At 46.9% G+C, this 20,246-nt stretch overlaps 1 protein-coding gene across 3 annotated transcripts in view; it reads left to right on the forward strand.

The window, feature by feature from the left end:
* Window positions 1–14,831, forward strand: part of LOC108112641 (protein prickle) — a 62,582-nt gene extending 47,751 nt beyond the window's left edge. For all 3 annotated transcript variants that reach the window (XM_017222757.2, XM_017222756.1, XM_017222755.1), the window contains 5 exons: window positions 8,321–8,915; window positions 10,347–10,460; window positions 11,868–11,996; window positions 12,057–12,260; window positions 12,383–14,831. In XM_017222757.2, the coding sequence (XP_017078246.1) occupies window positions 8,321–8,915; window positions 10,347–10,460; window positions 11,868–11,996; window positions 12,057–12,260; window positions 12,383–14,203 (2,863 nt within the window). In that variant the 3' untranslated portion in view covers window positions 14,204–14,831. The remainder of the gene's footprint in view (window positions 1–8,320; window positions 8,916–10,346; window positions 10,461–11,867; window positions 11,997–12,056; window positions 12,261–12,382) is intronic.
* Window positions 14,832–20,246: the final 5,415 nt, after the last annotated feature.

The raw sequence follows: 20,246 nt of genomic DNA on the forward strand, positions 1-20,246 counted from the left end.
CGGGGACACATTTACGACTTCTTCGGCAAACGAAATGAAGAAAAAACCCAACAAAATTCTGATGGTTAAAAATTTACTTGGGAAAATCTGAAAATATGTTTTTACCGTCCAGTTTTGAGTCTCAGCGGCCATACTTAATATTTATGGTCGGTGCGGGGAGCAATATGTTGCAGGGAAATGCTGGTTTTAGGGATGGCATAAAGTTGCGTAAACCGATGTGCTGCTCATATCGTAGATTTATCACGAAAAAGGTATTTAAGTAAGACTCGAAGGTATCTTAAATTTGGGAGATACAGGAACGTCTTCATCTTAGAATTATTATGATCGGTTTTAAACTGAATCCAGGTTTCAATATAGACCATGTAATCCAAGAAATATGGCCAAATAGAAAGTTTAATACTTTTAAAAAGTAATCCCCTTTAAGCCGACTTCACCTTACCTTAACAAATTGAACTCAATAACTTTATTTGGGGAGTTTTTAATAAACTTCATATTATTTCATATTTTCAATATAACTCGTGAATCGATGATGTTATCTCCTTGTTCCTATACACCTCACATGGCCTCTCATCTTCAACATTGCCTCAGCAGCAGAGTCCACACCATTGCAATCTCTCGCTGGCCATTTATATTGATTTTGGTTTTAATTAACAAAGCCATTAGGGGCACTCGACTGCAAGTTGGGAATGCCTACGCCCCTGACAAATGCTCTCTGGAGGCGTGGCAGCCAGGCTGGCTGTGTTGCAGATGCAACTTAATTGCAATAACAAAGTGCAGCCAAAGCGGCGCTGATGGCGGCGGCAACTTGCATGACTTGGCCCAGACAATTGGCCAACTGGCTTATAGCTCTTTTTTTTTTTAGACGGCGCCAGAGAAGTGCGAGACAACAGCGACAACAACCGCGAAACAGCCGCTGTGATTTATTTATGCACGGCGATAAAATATGATTTTGTTTTCGTCATTTTCGCTTAAAGTCTTTCTCACTGGAGAGTGTAGTAGGTACGGCTGCTTGGTCGGGTAATGTGAAAATAAACCAAGGCCATTAAGCGTCTCCGCTCATGTTTAGCCATGCTAATTGCCTGAAAGTTGCGGGCGCTCGGTGGGCGGGGGGTGCGTTTTGTGTTCGGGCCATAAGACCATGTTTATACGCATTTATGGCCAGCAGAACTGCGTCGCATATTAATTGTGTCTCGGGATTGGAGTTCCACTCTTCCGACCAGCCATTTAAGCCGCTGTCAAAACGACTGAAATTGAAATCGGTTATTTTTGGCTGCATGACTTGTCTGCGCCCACATCAAAGCGATTCGCTGCGGATCAGTTTAGGCCATTCTGCGATATGTACTCGGACACATGGAAGTGCGTCAAAGCAAGTGCCTAGGTCTTAAGGGATTTCGGCGGGGATTAGTTTAGCCGAAAGTTGACACTTGACTGGCAGATCAAGACAAAACACGGGGAAATTCCTGGGGCTGAGAATCGCTGGAATTCCCCCCCGCCATGGCCAACTAATTAATAAAACATTTAACGCACTCACACAGACACGCAAGGCAATAAATTAATAGCCCAGAGGAGGGAAGTTAGGGGGGGGATTTGAATGGGGAGGCAGTCGCGTAATTTTTATTGACAGCTTCACTTTTTGCATTTAAATTGCCTGCATGCCACTGGACAACTAGCGAGCAGCAACTAGCAAACTGCAACTAGCAACTAGCAACTTGCAACCTGCAACATGCAGCAGAGTGGCAAGATTCCGCCTGCATTAACACTCTTTGCATTCCTGCCTCGTTAGCTCTTGAACTTGCCCCCAAGCGGGTTTTCCAGCGATCCACTAAACGCGATAAGAGGGGGCGAATTATCATTGTTTAGAAGGGACTTAGAAGGCGGAAACTTAACAATTTAGCCGCGCTAATCTGCCGCATCTTCATAAGTCGCAAGGTAGATGACAAATCGATGGAATTACCAATCTCATCTTCCAGATATTAAACCTACAGGTTGCAGCCTGCAATGTGCTGCATCATTTCTCTGTCAGGGCATCTCATAAAATGCAATTAGCAGCTAATTATTTTCTCTGATGTCGCCAGTTGACTGTTGCCTGTTGCCTGTTGGATGTTGGTGGTTGGTTGTTGCCAGGTTGTCAACGCGACTCCGGGAACAGTTAGTGCAAAAGTGCATTTTACCGTTCTAAGTTTTTGTCAAACAACGAACCAAATCAAAAGAATCGCTTGCCAGAAGTCGATCCCCTGAATACCCTGCAGTCTAAGATGGCCAACTGAGATTTGCTTGGTAAGGCCAACACCATTTCAACTCAATCAATTTCCAGCGAACTTAAAATGTTATTTGCCCTTCAAAGAACTTTCTCATTTCAACCTCAGCTTAAACAATGTCAAAATAGTTGATCAAATCCAAGTTATTTAATATCAAAAGGCAACATTTAAGTTCAAATCTCATACAAGCCTTGCTTATATTCCATAAAGTACACCTTCGCCTAGTCTTACCATAAAACTTAACGTCCGATCAGATCGCTTTGTTAATACATAACTCATTCTAATGAAGCAATTACAGCTTGGAATGGCGAAGATAGATAGCGGGATTGATTTACTCCTGCCGAAAGCAATCTTTGACTAGGATGCCTTTTAGAGTCGGAACTAATTCCCCGTGGAATTGGTTAGTTCGTTTCTGGCCAAGAGCCAACTGGGAGTCCATTTTGGTCTGGCCAAGTTGGGATCTCTGCGTAGGCAGACGAACACAATTTCTTTGCTGCTGGTTTTGTTAATGGCCAAGAAATTAGATTCCAATTTCAGTTGGCCATAAATCAGAATAAGCCAACATGCAGCAGCAGCGGCAGTGGCAGCGGCAGGAGCAGCAACAACAACTGCAGCAGCAACTATGAAGTTTGCTTTATTACGGTTAATTTGTGAACAGTTTTGCTGCGATGCAAGCCCCATAAATCAAATCAGATTTGGCTGGTGGGGCTCGATGCCGACATGTTTTAGCATCCGAATGTGTCATTAATAATTATGGTTTGAATGCAGTTTTGTTGTCCCTGGTCCATGGATAAGCCTTGATTTATGCCTCGCACCGATCACACGTTTTCCGGCCATCTCGCTCGAGTGGAAATCTCACTTAGCTGGGCAAACAGCCCATCTACCCATCTAACCATCCGCCGACTGACCTTCGGGGCAGGCCTCCACTAGATAGCAACCTCAACGAGGTCTGCCGACACTCGAAGCGTGATTTCCTTCACTCGACGTGTTTGCATAGCGCGGAATAAAAATCAATCAATGCCAATTTGTTTACCAAATCATCATAAAAACCGAGGCAAAGAGAAGCCCCTTACCCAGACCCAGTATAAGTTCCAATCCCAGATGAAACTCCTCAACCTAACGGATGCGTTCGAAGGAGAACGAAATGTAATTATGGTCAAAAACAAAATTGAGCATAATCACTCCGGCAATAAAGGCAGCATTAATGTATAAAAATCGAAGCATCAAAAAAGTCGTAGAAGAAACCCAAAGACGACAAGGAACAAAAAAGCATGAGGCAAAAAAAAAAGCAACACAAAAAAGCACAAAAAACACAGCCAAAGACACGGCTTCAATTAAAAAGGCGAAAGACGAAGGGGTTCCATGGTGGGGGGCGGAGGCAGTCCGAAGTGGGGAAAACAAGTTCATAGACCAAAGACAACGACCGCAGAAGCAGCTAACGTCTCCGGATGAATGCCGTGGGCCCCGACTTGGAACACACACAGCCACGGATATATGGTTATGGTATTGGTATTGGCATTGATGGAGAAAGGGGTAAGGGGATAAGGGGAAAGGCACTACCTGGTGGGCGACCCAGAACAACACACGCGTTTTCCAACAGCTCTTACACTTTGATGTATTTGCCACAAAGTTCGCAATTAATTGGCGGTTGCCCGAATAAAAAATAATGCCTTGAATCAATTACCCTGAAAACAAATTGGAACTTCTCCTATCGCCCGCCTTTAGCTCACCGAATTTGCATTGATGATGCAATTTCTCTTACGGCCATTACGAGAGCGAGGTTCTTACACAAACCTGATCGTGGTGTTGCTGCTGCTGCTGCTGCTGCCTGGTGTTTCTGGTGTTTCCATTTTCCAGCGAAGAGGGTTCGCGGCGTCTTTGGCTCCCAGAGAAGATGGGATGGTTACGGGGGGCTCTTCAGCCTCAATGTTGCCGCTTAGCACACAAATTGCTGGCATAGTTGCTGCCGTAGCTGTTGCTGTTGCTGTTTGCAGCTGTGAAAATTTGCACGCTCGGGAAACAATTTTCCTGCCCGTTAGCAGAGGAGGGAAACAAAGAAGATCGGCTCAAATGCTGGAGCAGCATATTTGCCGCCTGCGATGAGTGGCAATGTGGCCTGTGTGCCGCCCGAACTTTAATTGGTTTAGTCTTTGGTCTTCGGCTGTGGCCATGAGATAAGCGAACGCAATTCGCGCCATTATGCAACTTTCTAAATGGGCAAATTGAAACAGCAAATTAGCAATCGTAGAGCGGTACAGTCGCCGCGTCGCAGCCTTCAGGACTGGCAATTAGTGGCAGCACTACTTGGCGTATGCGTAATAAACGCACCTGCGAGCGGACCACACACACACACACAGGTGGGAAGGGGATCGCCAGACTGGCATTCTTAATCAACTTTCAGGCTGGGCGAGAACAAAAACCGTTTGCCCACTGCCTGCTGCCTGCCAAAGTCAATAAAAATGTCAACACGGCAAATGTCATGTTGACAAGGCAGACAGAACAAAACGTGCTGGTTGTGCGGCTGGTCCGGTGGAAAAATGCCAAGTGGTTATGGTTTCTGGGTTCTGGGTTCTGGGTTCTGGGATCTGAGTTCTCGGGGAATATGGACATTCTCCCCCATATAAACTTTACGAGCTTTTCCACCGCTCCTTCCTTTCTCTCGGCCAGCAATTTTATGGACAATTCAAAAATCGTTTATGACAATCGCACCGAACACGAAGCTGGCGAAGCTTTTTAATAAAGTTTTGTTGCTGTTGTTGTTGCTGCTCTGCCAGGGCTAGTAAAACAATAAAAGGATATAAGGATAAAGGTGGGGCGGAGGAAGGCACTGGCAGTCCTGCCACATAATTGCTGTCCAGCTGAGAGACGTCGTAAAACTAAAAGCAAACAAGTCTTAATGGTGCGACACCTGTCCCTGAACTCACAAGAGGCCATACAAGCAGTCCTTACACGGCCCATACAAGGAGTGCAGAATTAGTATAATAAGTTATATATCTAAAGTTAGTATGGATATACCCGAAAGAAGTTAGTCCTTGGATGTCCTTACTCAAGGAATCAGTTTTGTAAAGCAGTTTAGTGTTAAAATGGAAAAGACTATCAGGTTTCTCTCCGTGTATAGAAGTAAGATGGAAAAGAAGTTTCGCACTGGACTCCCTGGTGTAACTTTCGCTGCGGATACACAAGTATTAGCAGGTATATACAAATACAGATTCAGATACAGATACAGATACCCACACGATTATTTTTCGGCTGCTCTTCCGACATTAACCCAAATCACACAAATGACTTGAGAAAACCGCACACAAAGTGCCAAAGTGATTTGGGGCTAACCTTTTGTTTGGTTGATTCGGTGCCCCGGAGACGGCTCTCCGCCCCTTTTCGGCCATCCGCTAAACTGTCTTTAGCCGAGCATTGAGCCGTCGCTCATCGCTCAAGCTCTGTGGCAATTTGTCAACGCGGCCGCCGCATAATGATCATTCATTTGGATGCCAGATAAGCGGAGACGTGGCTAAATATAGGCACTTGCCGCAGATCTCTGGAGGAGAGGAAGCAGAAGGAAGAGCAGCAGCTGCATCTGGCCCCCCATCTGGCCCTCAATGGGCCAACCCGGGCTGTGAACTAGTTTTCCACAGGGCCTAGACAGGCCAAACCAGTTCTCTGGGTCAACGACTGCCAAAGTAATTGAGCCAGAGCCCTCCACTGTCGATCAATGCAATGCAATGCGTCAACAGCTGCCGTCCGAGCTCGAAACCGGCGGGCTTATTTCTGCCCTGCCTGTTGCTCCTGTTCCTGTTTCTGTTTCTGTTTCTGTTGCAGTTTCTGCTGCTTTTGCCGTTGGCCTGGGCAACAATGTTGCGCAACATGGCCAGCACGCACACCAACTTTCCATTTTGTTCTCCCGCCTTAATGACTTCATAGACCTGTGCCAAATTGAAACTTGCCACAATTGCTTTGCCAATTTCACGCAATTCGCTGCAGTCAACAATAAATTTGTGCTGCTGCAGGAAAAAACGTGGAAAAAGAGGGCCAAGAAGAAATGCAGGTCGCGCAATAAATTCGCCAGCCAGACCCGCAGGCTCCCAGGCGAATTTATAGAGTTTAGGCACAGTTTCGCCTGGCTTTCGGCTGGCTTTTCAGTTGGTCGAAGCCCCAAGTCGGGAACTGGTAATTTGAGTTTGAAAGCGGCTGATTTGACGGCGGGCAACACTTGGCAATCGGGGCTCCAGCTGCGACACGTTGCACGTGCATGCCCGGGGATTTGGCTATGGATTTGGATTTGGAGTTGCATTTCACCCCGACCCACTCCCTAGCCAAAAAACTCCATTACAGTTCCAGCACGCATTCTTGCATTTACAGCTCAAAAATCCAAATGTCAAACAATTTTTTCGGGTTTTATTCCCCATTGAAAGTCGAAATCTGCGCAATTAATTTGCCGGCAAACCGCAGAAACCGCTTGGCACATAGCACTCGGCCAGCTATTGACACGTCAGTGTCCCTCTCCCTGTTTGGCCAACTAGAAATGGAATTGGAAAATGTTAAATCGGGATGTGGCTGGCGAAAAGAAAGAATTCACTGGCTAAAACAACAAAAGGGCGGACAGCATTGTTTTGATAAAACGCCCGCATGAACTCGCATTTCCAGTTCGCTTCAGTTCAGTTCAGCCTGGGCCACGCCCCCGCACCGCCCACAGACCACTCAGATATATCTATATGCTGTATGTATGTACCATATGAGGGCATGTGTGTGTGTGTGTGTGCAGATGCAATGCACAGTTATCCTTTGATACAGCAAACAGCAAACTGCCATGAAATGGTGCGTGTTCATTTCCCCGATGTCAAAGGAGTGCTGCGAATGCGCTGCGGAAAGGGGGAGAAACCTTTAATTGATGGGGGATTAAAGGGTTAGGAGATTTAATTCGAGTTCGGAGTGTTTGATAAGTCTCTAAATTGAATAGAAAAACTCATAAAAACATTCAAATTGTTTGTTTGACAAATCTTTTTTACTCAGAATTGTTGAAACAGAGAAAATTGGTGGCTTATGTTATGGAAGTTTAAAGTTACCAGCCAAATTTGCAGTAGAGTTGCTCACTCTGCACCTTCACCTGAAACCCCTGCAATTGCTTTTGTTTTCATATTGATATAATAACAGGCTTAAATCGGGAAAATACCATCAGTTTTCTGAGTTTAATATGTTCCTTTAACTTATTATGAAGACGAGAAGTCACAACAACTAAGGTGTATCAAGAGGGGGAATATTTTCCATGTACGGACATATCTTAATATGAAGCTTTCCTTAGATATGCAAAGTAAACACTTTTGGCTAATGAGTTCTATTATAGAACTTGTTTCGCCTTTATATCAAAAGTAGATTTATGAACTCTTACAAAGATAAAATACAAACTGGTTTTCCTCAAAAATCTTTGCTATCGAAAATGCCAGAAGAAACGGGTTGCAGGGCATTGAAGTCTAGGATAACAATGTCAGAAAATGGCAAAATGACAACAGCGACAGCCCTGCGGGCTTAACGACAACAACAACAACAACAAAACAAGCAACAAAGCAAAAACAAAACAGAAACAAAACAACAACAAAACAGCCACAAAAGCAACACAGAGCTGTCGATTTGTTTGTGTAAATGCTGTGAAGCGTATATTTTTCATTTTGACGTTTGGAAAAACAACTCCCTCCCCCAACCAGAAAGCCACCCACTTTTGTCCATGTCAAAATAAAAAACGCATGAAAAACAAACTAAAATTGACAGCTTGTTCGACGGGAAAATAGGAAGTGAAAAACCGCACAAATCCAACGAGTTACAAAAGGAATACAATGAATGCGATTTCCATGCGGTTTTATATTACATTAACAATATGATTCGGCTTTGCGGCGAGGGATTACCACGTTTTCCTTCCATTTCAGCTCCTCCTCTGCCAACCTTTGACCCTGCCCCTCGTCCGGCCAGCCGGAAATATTTTAATGAAATTTTTAAATTTTAATTTAATTCTGATTAGTCAAGCCTGGTCGCCAAGTCACGTTTTCCGCCTCTTCTTTTCCACCCACTTGCAGGCCCATCAGCCGGACGCCGCTAACGCAAATCTCCTATCTGCAGAAGATCCCCACGCTGCCGCGCCACTTCTCGCCCAGTGGGCAGGGCCTGGCCACGCCACCCGCCCTCGGCAACAGCAGCCTGGGTCTGCCCAGCAGCTCTTCCGCCAGCGCCCTCTATGCGGCCCAGACCGCAGCCGGAATCTTGCCCACCTCCCCGCTGCCCCTGCAGCGCCACCAGCAGTACTTGCCGCCGCACCACCAACAGCTCCCGGGAGCGGGAATGGGTATGGGCATGGGACCAGGACCGGGAACTGCAGGTGGACCGCCCCTTGGCCCTCAGTATTCACCAGGCTGTTCCACGAACCCCAAGTACTCGAATGCCCAGCTCCCGCCACCGCCGCACCACCACCACCAGCTTTCGCCGGCTCTTTCCACTCCGTCGCCACCCTCGCTGGTTCATCACCCCGCAGGTGGCACTTCCTCCGCCTCGGCACACGCTCCTTTCCTGGGCGGACCGCACATGGACATGCAGCGCCAGTCGCACTCGGACGATGACAGCGGCTGTGCTCTGGAGGAGTACACCTGGGTGCCACCCGGACTGCGGCCTGATCAGGTGAGCTAATATTTTGAGATTCTGCTGCTGTTTAAGCCAATAAGTTAGAAGATAGTCATATGTGGATGCCACTGCATTTTCTTTCTTTAAATTCAAACTAATAACCCATAGAAATCCGATCGTAGCTTGGTTGGAAGAGTTCTCTGTTCCACCTCTGATTTCTTTGCCATCACATGAGGTCAGCCACTCTTGTGTCCCAGTTCGGAACAGGCTCTGGAAATGTCCAGCCACTCGACATTTCTTGGCGTCCAAGACATCTCCGATATGCACTCACACACAGGGACGCATGTGTGACGGAGGCGAATTGCCAAGGGCACAAGCGGGATGGGAGGATGGCATGATGGCTGGCTGGCTGGATGGCTGGTTAGCTGGATGGCGAGATTTGTGGGCTGGCGATAAGCGGGATACTTGAGTTATTGTGCGTTATTTTGTCACTCGGAGCGAGCTGTAAATAAATACACGCGACGGGGCCATAAATCAGCGACTGGTGGCCAGAATCGCCTCGCCAGCAGGAGATGATGCAGCGAAGTAGCCTCTGGCCAAAGGCGACTGCAGTTGATGTCGACTGGGACCGGCTCTATTGGAGCGTGTCAATTAGGCGAAGGTCTAGTCCGGCTGTCGGGCGAATTAGATAGCGCTAATGAATGCTGGCTTCGGGAGCGAGGGCTCCTCCTCGAAGGGAGGGATCGGCCATTCCTCAATTCGCATTTGACTTTAATGGCCAATTCAATTGTGGCTGGAAAGCGCCGTGGTCGTGCTTTTTTCAATTATTTGCCAGGCGCCGAGAAACGAAACGAACTCGTAAATTATTCGCGTAAAATATGCGACAATGCCAAATAAATCTTTCACAATCTGCCCTGGCAGAAGCGCCCAGTTCCCAGCTCCCAACTCCCAGCTCGCAGCTCTGAAATTCGGAATTTTTTCGGTGCCTCTGCCGCTTTGCGTCCAACTCTTTGACTTCCCATCCCAACCCATTCGATGGGCCTATCAGATGTCTAGCATTGCATTTCTTCGGTTTGTTTCTTTTTTCGCTGGGTGACTTTACAAACAGAATTGAAAATTTATTTACAGCCATGTGGCAGCAATTTACGTTGATGCGGCATAAGCCATGTGTCAGTCAGCCGCCGCTCGGGCTGGCATTTTCCATTTTCCATTGCCAATGCCATCTCTTCGGCGATGAAAGAACGCTTGGCGAGCGTGGCCAATAAAGTTGGCTGTTGGCTTAGCACGTTGTGCACCTTTCAACCTGGCTGAAATGGCTGAGATGGCTGAGCTGAGCTGAGCGGCCAAGAAATCAGCGTAATAAAATCAAAAATCTTTGCCCGCTGTGCCGCGGCAGCTTAACCCTTAGTGCCCGCGCCTCCTTTAACTGTATTTGGCCATTCCGCAAGGTACTTACCACTCGATTCCATCTGCTCCGTTCTCCCGCAGGTTCGCTTGTACTTCTCGCAAATTCCCGACGACAAAGTGCCATACGTCAACAGTCCGGGGGAGCAGTATCGTGTGCGACAATTGCTGCATCAACTTCCGCCGCATGATAACGAGGTGAGTACGAGGAGGGATTCCTCCCAGCCCCATCCCTATCCCTATCCGCATACCCATCTCCATCACCAGAACCTGACCCCAAGACCAAACCCCTTCGGGATCGTGGGCCCGTCAATTTTGCAGCATTTATCCCATTCGGAGGAGCTGGCATCGCATGGCAGCCGCTTTATCGTGATTGAAACCAACTCGAATTACGGGCTATGACATTTCAAAGTCAAATTGTGCGACGATTTTCCCACACACCTTCCCTCTCCCGTTCCCATCTCTCTGCTGGCCATGTGCAGCATCCCTCCCGACCATTTCCCGTTTTGTAACCTTTAATTAATCGAGGAAACAAGTGCAGACTCGGTCTGAGTCCGGTATTTAGAGCAGACGCTGACCACAAAAAACTAGCCGAACAAAAACAGGGAATGCTGAGCGGATTCCGAGATATCAGTTGCTTGGATTGGGAACAGTGATGGGAAAGGTATAGCCTAGGAGAAGCTCGGGATATGTGGTTTGATATTTAAATTGATTTTATTATTATGAAGTTTAAGCAACTTAAACGATGTGATTAAACTTTATGACTCTTACAGTTTTTTATACATTTTATGACCAACCGAAGCTAAAAGATACTTTTTAAATATCAATTCAAGGATATATCAGCTTATCAAGTGAATGGAAAAAACATATCTAACGACTTCTACTAAATGGTTGAGCTTTAACAAGCGTCGAATGAACACTTAACCAGCTTCCAATTGATACTCAGCATATCTAATAGGTACTATATAGCCAGCTTCTGAGGTACTTCCCATCACTGTTTTCTGGGATTGGGGTCTGAGATCTGGAGTCTGGCTAACGATGACTAGAACACTCATTGAAGGCCGGCTCGAAATGAGAAAAAAAAGAGAACCGAAAAATAAGTGGAGGCAGGCGAAAAAATTTGCATACAACACACAAACGAGACGCTGACCGGAGACCGGAGACCGCAGACCGTTCTGGGGGAGATGGGCAGATGCAGATGGAGATGGAGATGGAGATGTAGTGGACAGCAGGAGGCTGGAGGTGAAGCGTTGATGGGCAGCCTGGGCTACTGGCTACCGTTTTGCCTTTTGCGGTTTGCTCTGCGTTTCTTCGGGCTCTGGGATTTGTGGGATGTGGGCCTGTCTGCCGCCGAGACAAACAATCTCCGCCCGTTCCCTGTCCGCGCTTCTTGGAAAGATCACTTCAGGCTTCAGCTTAGTTCGGTTCGGCTTGGTTTTTAGTTGGTTAGCATGGTTCGGCCCACGGTTCCTCATGCTGTCGAGCTCCACTTGAACATATGATTTCCCTGTCTTTTCTAACGAATGGAGGGTACGGAAGAGAAGGGGCATGGGAAAAGCGGGTGAAGGAAAAGCCACAGTTTTCAGTTACTCGCTGTCATTGCAGGTTCGTTACTGTCACTCATTGACGGATGAGGAGCGCAAGGAGCTGCGGCTCTTTTCGACGCAGCGCAAACGCGATGCCCTGGGCCGCGGCAACGTGCGGCAGCTGATGAGTGCCCGACCCTGCGATGGAGTAAGTATTCCATACTCCTACTCATTTGGACTCCATATCTAATCCCAAGGCACCTTGCAGTGCGACGAACTTATCTCCACCGGCGACATTGCCGTGTTCGCCACGCGACTGGGTCCGAATGCCAGCTGGCATCCGGCGTGCTTCGCCTGCTGCGTCTGCCGTGAGCTTCTTGTGGACCTCATCTACTTCCACCGGGATGGACGCATGTATTGTGGACGTCACCATGCTGAGACCCTAAAGCCCCGCTGCTCGGCCTGCGATGAGGTGAGTCAAGTATTATAGTACAGTATAGATTAGGTTGCTTGACCTGGTGGCAGTAAGAAGCTGAACTCCATTCGATTTATAAACCATTTCTAATCCAATCTTTTTCATTTTTCAACCCACAGATCATCCTGGCGGACGAGTGCACGGAGGCTGAGGGCAGAGCCTGGCACATGAACCACTTTGCGTGCCACGAATGTGACAAGCAGCTGGGCGGCCAGCGGTACATCATGAGGGAAGGCAAACCGTACTGTCTGCACTGCTTCGACGCGATGTTCGCCGAGTACTGCGACTATTGTGGAGAGGCCATTGGCGTGGACCAGGGCCAGATGAGCCATGACGGCCAGCACTGGCATGCGACGGACGAGTGCTTCTCGTGCAACACGTGTCGCTGCTCGCTGCTGGGACGCGCATTCTTGCCCCGACGTGGGGCTATCTACTGTTCCATTGCCTGTAGTAAGGGAGAACCACCTACGCCTTCGGACAGTTCCGGCACCGGAATGTATACCACGCCCACTCCGCCCACGCAGCGTGTGCGCCCCCATCCACAGGCGCCTCTGCCAGCTCGTATTCCCAGCAGCCACGCCTCCAGCTCGCCGCCCATGTCGCCGCAGCAACAGCAACAGCACCAGGCATCCTTCAACCAGGCCATGTACCAGATGCAGAGCCAGCAGCTGGAGGCGGCGGGCGGAGGAGTACTGATGGAGCAGGGAAAGAGCTATGCAACTTCGGACTCGGATGCGGGCGTGGTTAAGGATATGGAGCCCGGCAGCCATATGGGCGGAGGAGATCTAACGGACTTTTCGGGAGGTCGCGCTTCCAGCACATCGCAGAACCTATCGCCTCTGAACTCACCCGGCGACTTCCAGCCACACTTTCTGCCCAAACCCATGGAACTCCAACGCGACGGAGTCTACAACTTCAACGAGATGTCCTCGAACCTGGATGCAGCCTGGCCAGCGAAGCCCACAAACAGCTACCAACTGCAGAGGCAGCTTCTGGAGAACCCGCACACCGCCAGCATGCCGGAACTGGCTGGGAAAATGTTGGGGCCACCCGGTCACCTGCAGCACCTCTCCCAGCTGCACGCCGTTTCCTCCCAGCAGTTCCAGCAGCACGAGTACGCGGACATCCTGCATCCACCGCCTCCGCCACCAGGCGATATTCCTGAACTCCCCACTCCCAATCTAAGTGTGGCCTCCACGGCCTTGCCTCCCGAACTGATGGGTTCTCCCACCCACTCGGCGGGTGAAAGGTCCTTGAACACACCTCTATCCACGCAGTCGGCCACCCACGGTCCTCCGCATCCAGTTTCCATACTCAGTGGTGCCTCCTCCTCCTCGCCGATGAGCGGAGAGCCGGGCAAGAAGAAGGGCGTGCGTTTCGAGGGAATTCCAGATACTCTGCCGCGATCGAGAAGCTACTCGGGCAATGGAGCAGGAACGAGTGGAGGCGGTGAAAGAGAGCGAGACAGGGACAAGGACAAAGAGGGGGGCGGTCGTCATGGTCATGGTCACTCCTCCCGAAGGAGAAGGCGACGCAAGTCCTCCAGCACGTCCCACCATCGCAGCGGCAGCGGGCATCGCTCACACTCGACCACTCGGGCGGACACCTATGCGCCTGCGCAGCCCCTTTCCTCCTCCTACCAAGGTCCGCCCTCGGTACTCCAAGCTGCTAGCCTGGCCCAAGAATCGCCCAATCGGCAGCAGAGCGGGAGGGAAAGGGAGAGGGAACGCGAGGAGTCCGAGGAGTCGGACGTCTGCTCCACCTGCTCCTCGAGCTCCTCCAGCTCGGAGGACTACATGATGATGTACCAGCTGCCGCAGAGGCGCCACTACGGCGGCGTGCGCGTGAGCTATGTGCCCAACGATGCACTGGCGTACGATCGGAAGAGGAAGCCCAGCGAGATGGGCGGCGACAAGGACAAGAACTGCATTATCTCGTGATGCCGCCCGCCGGAGGGTGTACCAATCAGAGTCCAGCCACGAAGGCAGTTCCAGATCCAAATGCAGATGCAGATGCAAATCCAGATGTTATTAATGTGGCGCCATGGGCAACTCCAACTCGTGGCTAACGAAGTGGCCCAGAACGCTCGCGGGAATCATCAATTCCTCGGAACGGAGGCAACTGCCACACCACAAAGCAAAATAAAGTTCAACTTGACATTAAGGCGCCTAGTTAAGATCCACTCACAACCATACATATGCAGCTCCGAAGGAGGAGGAGAATCCCTACCACAAGAGCCAACACTGTTCCAAATACACATCCCTAGTTAAGCTAATTGAAGATTCAACTATACATATTTTTACAACTGCAAGTAGCTTGGGGAAGATAGCCCTCTACATTGCAGGTAACCCTATTTATACACTTTATTTATATTTATTGCATTGCTAGATATACTCTACTAGATATACCAGATACTCTAAGCTAATGGCTAGACAAATAAGTGGATGGGCTAAGGGTTCCTCGAGACTCACAAGCCAGCAATTGGGCTAATGAAACTCTACAATAACTTTAGGCTAAGCGGACAAACTGTATGACATTCACGAGAATAAAGAGTTCAAAGAAAGTGTATACGAAGGCGGTTTTAATTGCTTTTCAGTTTCATATTTGAGATATCAGTCAAATGGTTTGTATTTGTATCTTTTTTGTGTCTACCTCTGTTTATCTTTTAGCTCCTAAAACCTCATGATTTCATGAACTTGAAATACTTTGCATTTGTTAAGAACAACATTTTCATTTTACTACCCAACTATTGAAAGGATAAAGTTAACTTTAAGCCGTCTGAACATCTCTGAATAGCTATAGAGTTATCTCCCAAGACATGTTGCTTGCAACTTTCCTTGACATTGCTTATATCATATTTCAGAAATGATTTCCATAAAACTAAAATTTGTTATGGTTAGCTGAACTTTATAAAAGTAAACGGTTTACAGTAGGAATACATTGTTTTTAAAATTCATTGACTTTTCTTATAGTATGCAAATTAGGAAATAAAAAACAAGTCGTTGGTGGACCAACATTTATCCCAAACCTTTAACCGTGTTTGGATTACCCAGATTTGAATTTGAATTCATTGCCCATTTAACCCAACAACCGTTTCGGACATGCAACATGCAGCTCCCAAATAGTATTCGAATGTTTATGCCATTTCCTGCATTAGTTGGGACACTTTGTCGGGCTTAAAGGAATACTTGATTTGGTGACCTGGTGGTGGGTTCCGATGGTTCTGATAGCTCCTATGGCTGCACTGCCGTATCTGCTGTATAATTATGCATCAGATAATGAATACAAATTACGCGCATGTCGAGCATTTGCATGCTGGGCATCCACCAACGGCAGCAACGTCGAAATTAAAATCGAAAATAAGGCAGGCAAGCTAATAAGTTGATGCCAAGTTATGGCACACGGTCTTGGGATGGGACTGGAGCAGTAGCTGGGGAATAGGGCCTGGCACTGTGACCAGGTACCGCCTGGTTGGCAACCCATTCCAAGTATGAGCAATCACAGGCATGCAACGCTTGCTGCAGGGCGTAATTAGCAAATAATGCTGGCCACTTCGATGGGGAACAGCCCGGCAGTGGACAAGGAACCGCGGAGGCGAGTGGAACCCTTGTTCCTGCTTACTTTGTTAGAATCAACAACTTGCACCCCACCCGTCAGCTCAACCATGTTTGCATACATTCCTCTCGTTGCCATGCACTGAGAGAAGATGTCCATGACAGATGGTCAGGAATTTTAAGTGTAATGTAAAAACATTTGTTCTGATTTCAGTTCTAGTATCTGCTAAGTAATTGCTCAGGAATTATAAAACATTTTGGGAAGATGCATCTGTAAAGTCCTTAAAAACAGGTAGATCTGCAAGTTCTACTTATCAAGTTGCTAGAATCGAATGATTAGTAAGATATGTTCTTATAAGTTGCAGTTCCTACTCTAAGACCAATAGGAATACCTCTTAAGTACGCACTAATTCGTTCTTACTACATATAATTCCCAATCTGAAGTAAGTATCTAAGAACATCCCTTAAAGAATTATAATCCTTGCCCCCGAATACCTTTTCCTCTTATCAGATTCAGTCAAACAGATTAGATTCCATCCATAAAGTGCTATTTTCTCTGTGTGCTACCGATAGTCGACCAAATCATTGGCAGCTGTGTAATTTGTGGAGATGCCCCGGCCATGTCCAGTTTGTCGCCAGGCCCGGCTAATGGCCACTTAATAACGCCCATCCCGGGGCGCATCCCCCCATCCTTGCCTTCTCCAGTGCCACCTGCATGCTGCGGTACTGGCGATGCGACCAAGCGATAAGCGACCAAAATTGTCTGCGTCTGGCATTGATAAGCCAAATGACTTTGGCGTTAACGCACAGACATACAGAAAATATCTCAAAAGTCCGAGTGCGAGTGCGAGTGGAGATCCCGGCTCCAGTGGTCACCAGCCAAATGGCAAGGACTCTCTCCGGGCACGCAACTTTTGCAATTGTAATTCCGCAAAGTTTCTCCTGATTCCGGGATAGCAGGCGGGGCGAATGCATTTGCCAGATAGATTTTTGTTGTTAGATGCCATTTTTCGTTATAATCCAGCGACAGGCAACAGACAAAGGGAGAGTTTTGCCAGCTTTCCCTACTTTTCCTGCTTTCCCAGCCAGCTTTCACTCGATGCGTGCGCCTTTGTGTTTTATTGCATGTCATTTCCGCTGCCGTTTCCTCCGGCCGCTGGCATACTTCTGATGATTGGTCTGCTCCTGTCTGGCGGGCATCCTGCCCTGCCACAGGCCCCGGCAAATGCAGTGCCGCCATTATGTTTATCCTGCCACACATTCTGCCAGGATGTCATGAGCATGCCCATCCTCCTGGTCAGATGTACACTTGTACATCAGATATGGTTGAATTTATATTCGCATTTCCGACGCTCATTTTTATCATGACCGAAAACTGGGGGCCACACGCTCTCCGCCAGCAAATTGTAAATGTGCAGCTGCCGTACTTACTTTCCTGGGCGGGGGATGGGCCCGGAGTCGGGTTGGGTGGACAAACAGCGCAGAGTCGGGAGTATGGCGACTTTTATTGGGGCCGTGACTGCACGGGACAATCTGCTCCTGTCATTTGGCTGCGCTTTTCAAGCGATTGTTTTCCGTATTTTCACCGCCCTCAGTGCGGTTTTATTGCAAAATTTCACCAGACTTTATTCCATTTCAATGGGAAAGTCTTGAAGTGCCCAGGAGTTAAAGAGAGCAATCAGGGAGTTTAAGGGAAATAGGGATTTGTAAAATGTTATTTTGACTATTTTTAACTTACAAGCTTACAAATCACAAAATTAGTAAAAGCACTATGTGAAAGACCTACTTATTACAAATTAATCAGTCAAATTTGAAGAACTTGGTGAAGGAAAAAGCATTCAGTTAGGTACTCAGATAAAAAGATGATGCTGATGATGTTTATCATGACTAAATATATTATTCGATATCTTATGATGTAGCTATAAAAATAACATAGATAAGATAATGTATTTCAAAGTTGTGAGAAGTTTTCTAAGATGCTGTATGAATACTTCGTTTGACTTTAACTGAAGTCACTCTTGTTAAGCTCTTAAAGCCACAAGACAGTGCCAGTAAAATGCTTATGAATATCCGTTAAGATTATCAAAAGTGCCTTCTAAGCTTTTTTTAGTTTTTGTTTTCATAATTTGGTAGATTTGCTTAAACTTACAGGACCAGTAATACTCACTTTAAAGTAAAACGAGTTATTTGAGTCTCTTTCTCCATTTCGATTAGTTTAAAACGTAATTGACAGAGAGATTTATGGAGTCTGACACAAAAAACAAAAATGCTTTACTAATAACCAGCGTCAATTTCGCACAATTCGGTTATGAAAATGTTATTAACTCCTGCAGGATGAAATGAAAAAAATGTGTAATTTATGTGGCCAGAACCGAAGCTTATTATTGCAGTCATTTCCAGCCGTAGTCCGATCCAAGCCCAGAGAACCACCCACTATCGACTGGAACGGGACTAATGGCGCAGCTTTCAGCAATTGTTTACTGGCCCATTAATTAATACAAATATAAATTGGCAATATGAGTGCGTGCTGCTCACACTCGGGCCAAAAGAGCAGAGCCAGCAAAAACAATGAATCAAGTGTAGGCCCGGATCCGGTCCGGGGAAGTCCATCCGTAGTCCGTGGGGCTGGGTCGAGCCAGGCGCATAAATAACCACGAAATGGCCGAGCAAAAACAGAAATGAAAAAAAATATGTACACACATATATATTTATGCCCTTCGCCTAGAACGTTTAATTAATTTTTAGCGTGTTTCGCAGCCCCCAAAAACCGAGCACCAAAAAAAAAAAGAAACAATTATTAATATTCGCCAGGACCAAGCCCCGCACCCTCTAACCAGTCCTCCGGACACGTTCACACTCCCCATTCGGAACCATTAAAAGGGATACATCATCATAACTAATAATAATCATGTGCCGGACGCAGTCGCTCCCCTCGACTTAAAGAGATAGCGGAAGTCGTCGCCCAGGAAATGGGAGTAAGTACGCACGGCTCGAATTAAATTAAGCATTATTGATGGCGGGACACATGTCCTGGTCCTGGTCCTGATCCTGCTCTCCGGGCTACTGTAAACGTCTGGTATTTATCGCACCGTGGTCTCTGAAGTTAGCAGCTCCAACAAGTCAGCCATAAAGAGGCAGTCAGAAGCCAGCACAGTGGGGCGGGTTTATGAAACGCGAAACAAAATAATAAAAGATTTGTAAGTTTGAAGTTTTACCTTTTAGTAAGTGGTTTAGGTCTAATAAAGTAAGTTAGATATTTTTAAGTTTAAGTTTTAGATACATTTAAAAATAATCAAAGTTCTCTTTATTTATCATCCTTAAACCATATTCCTTCCACACCCATTATCTTATTTTGATCAAATATTAATGATACCCCATTAACCCACTGTAACAGAACTTTCGTGTGTGGAATGCCAATTTGATTTGGCTTCGTATCATTAGCCGAACTGACTTGGTCTTTGTCTAATGTGCAAATCTAATTAAAGCTGAACCGGGCAGAAACTTGGACCCATATGTGACTAGATGGGCGGAGGTGTTGTCCGCCATTCGGTGGTGGCCACTGTCCCCACAATAAATACCACAAATAATCATAAAACTAATGTTGCAGACGTTTCCAGTTCCCAGCACCCAGCTTCCCAGTTCCCTTTCCCTGAGAACTGCTTCCCGAAAACCAGACAAGCTCTCTAACTGGGTTCTGTTTGTTACTTTGTAGCGTATTTATTATAGTATAGTTATATTTTCCTTTTCCAACTGCCAGGATTTTATTTGGTCTCGGTCTGGCCACAGCATTTGTATCTGTTTCGCTTTCGGCTGTGGCTTTTCCTTGGTTTCGCCCGGGTTAGCCTCATATTTCATTATGAATTTATGATCGGCGGGGCTGGTAATGTGTTTATTGGCCAAGCTTGAGGTGATTTCAAAAATGTATATCAGATTTAAAGAGTTAAGACTTAAGTTTTGACTTTACTATGAAAGGTTAAATTGTTGAGCTGTTAAGCCAGTAGATAATATTGTGGCTATCAGGCACTAAAGTTCTCCTTAAAGCTGAAATATATAAAATATAATATCCCCAACACATGTTTCAACTATCAATAGACGACTGTTTTGATACCATTTGCGATAGGGAGAAAAGACAAAAAGAATTCCGCAGAGTGGAAGTTTTAATTAAGTCGGGACTTGCGCTTCCGTTTCACTGCCTCGGCGGCCTAAGTAGCTCGGAACAACAATCTAAATAATTAAAATATGCAAATGCCGCCTAATCCTGCCCAGCGACACGTACACGCAGACACAACAGTCCGTAACGAAATGGTGGGGAAGTGGATGGCCTGGCATGGGATATCCCAGTACCCGTTCCTCTGAAGAGGAGCATTTCGGGGAATGGACATGGGGACAGTCAGACAACCAGCGATTTACTTAAATTATTCATGGCAAT

Source organism: Drosophila eugracilis, unplaced genomic scaffold, assembly GCF_018153835.1.
Source record: "Drosophila eugracilis isolate 14026-0451.02 unplaced genomic scaffold, ASM1815383v1 contig_90, whole genome shotgun sequence".
NCBI classification, from domain to species: domain Eukaryota; kingdom Metazoa; phylum Arthropoda; class Insecta; order Diptera; family Drosophilidae; genus Drosophila; species Drosophila eugracilis.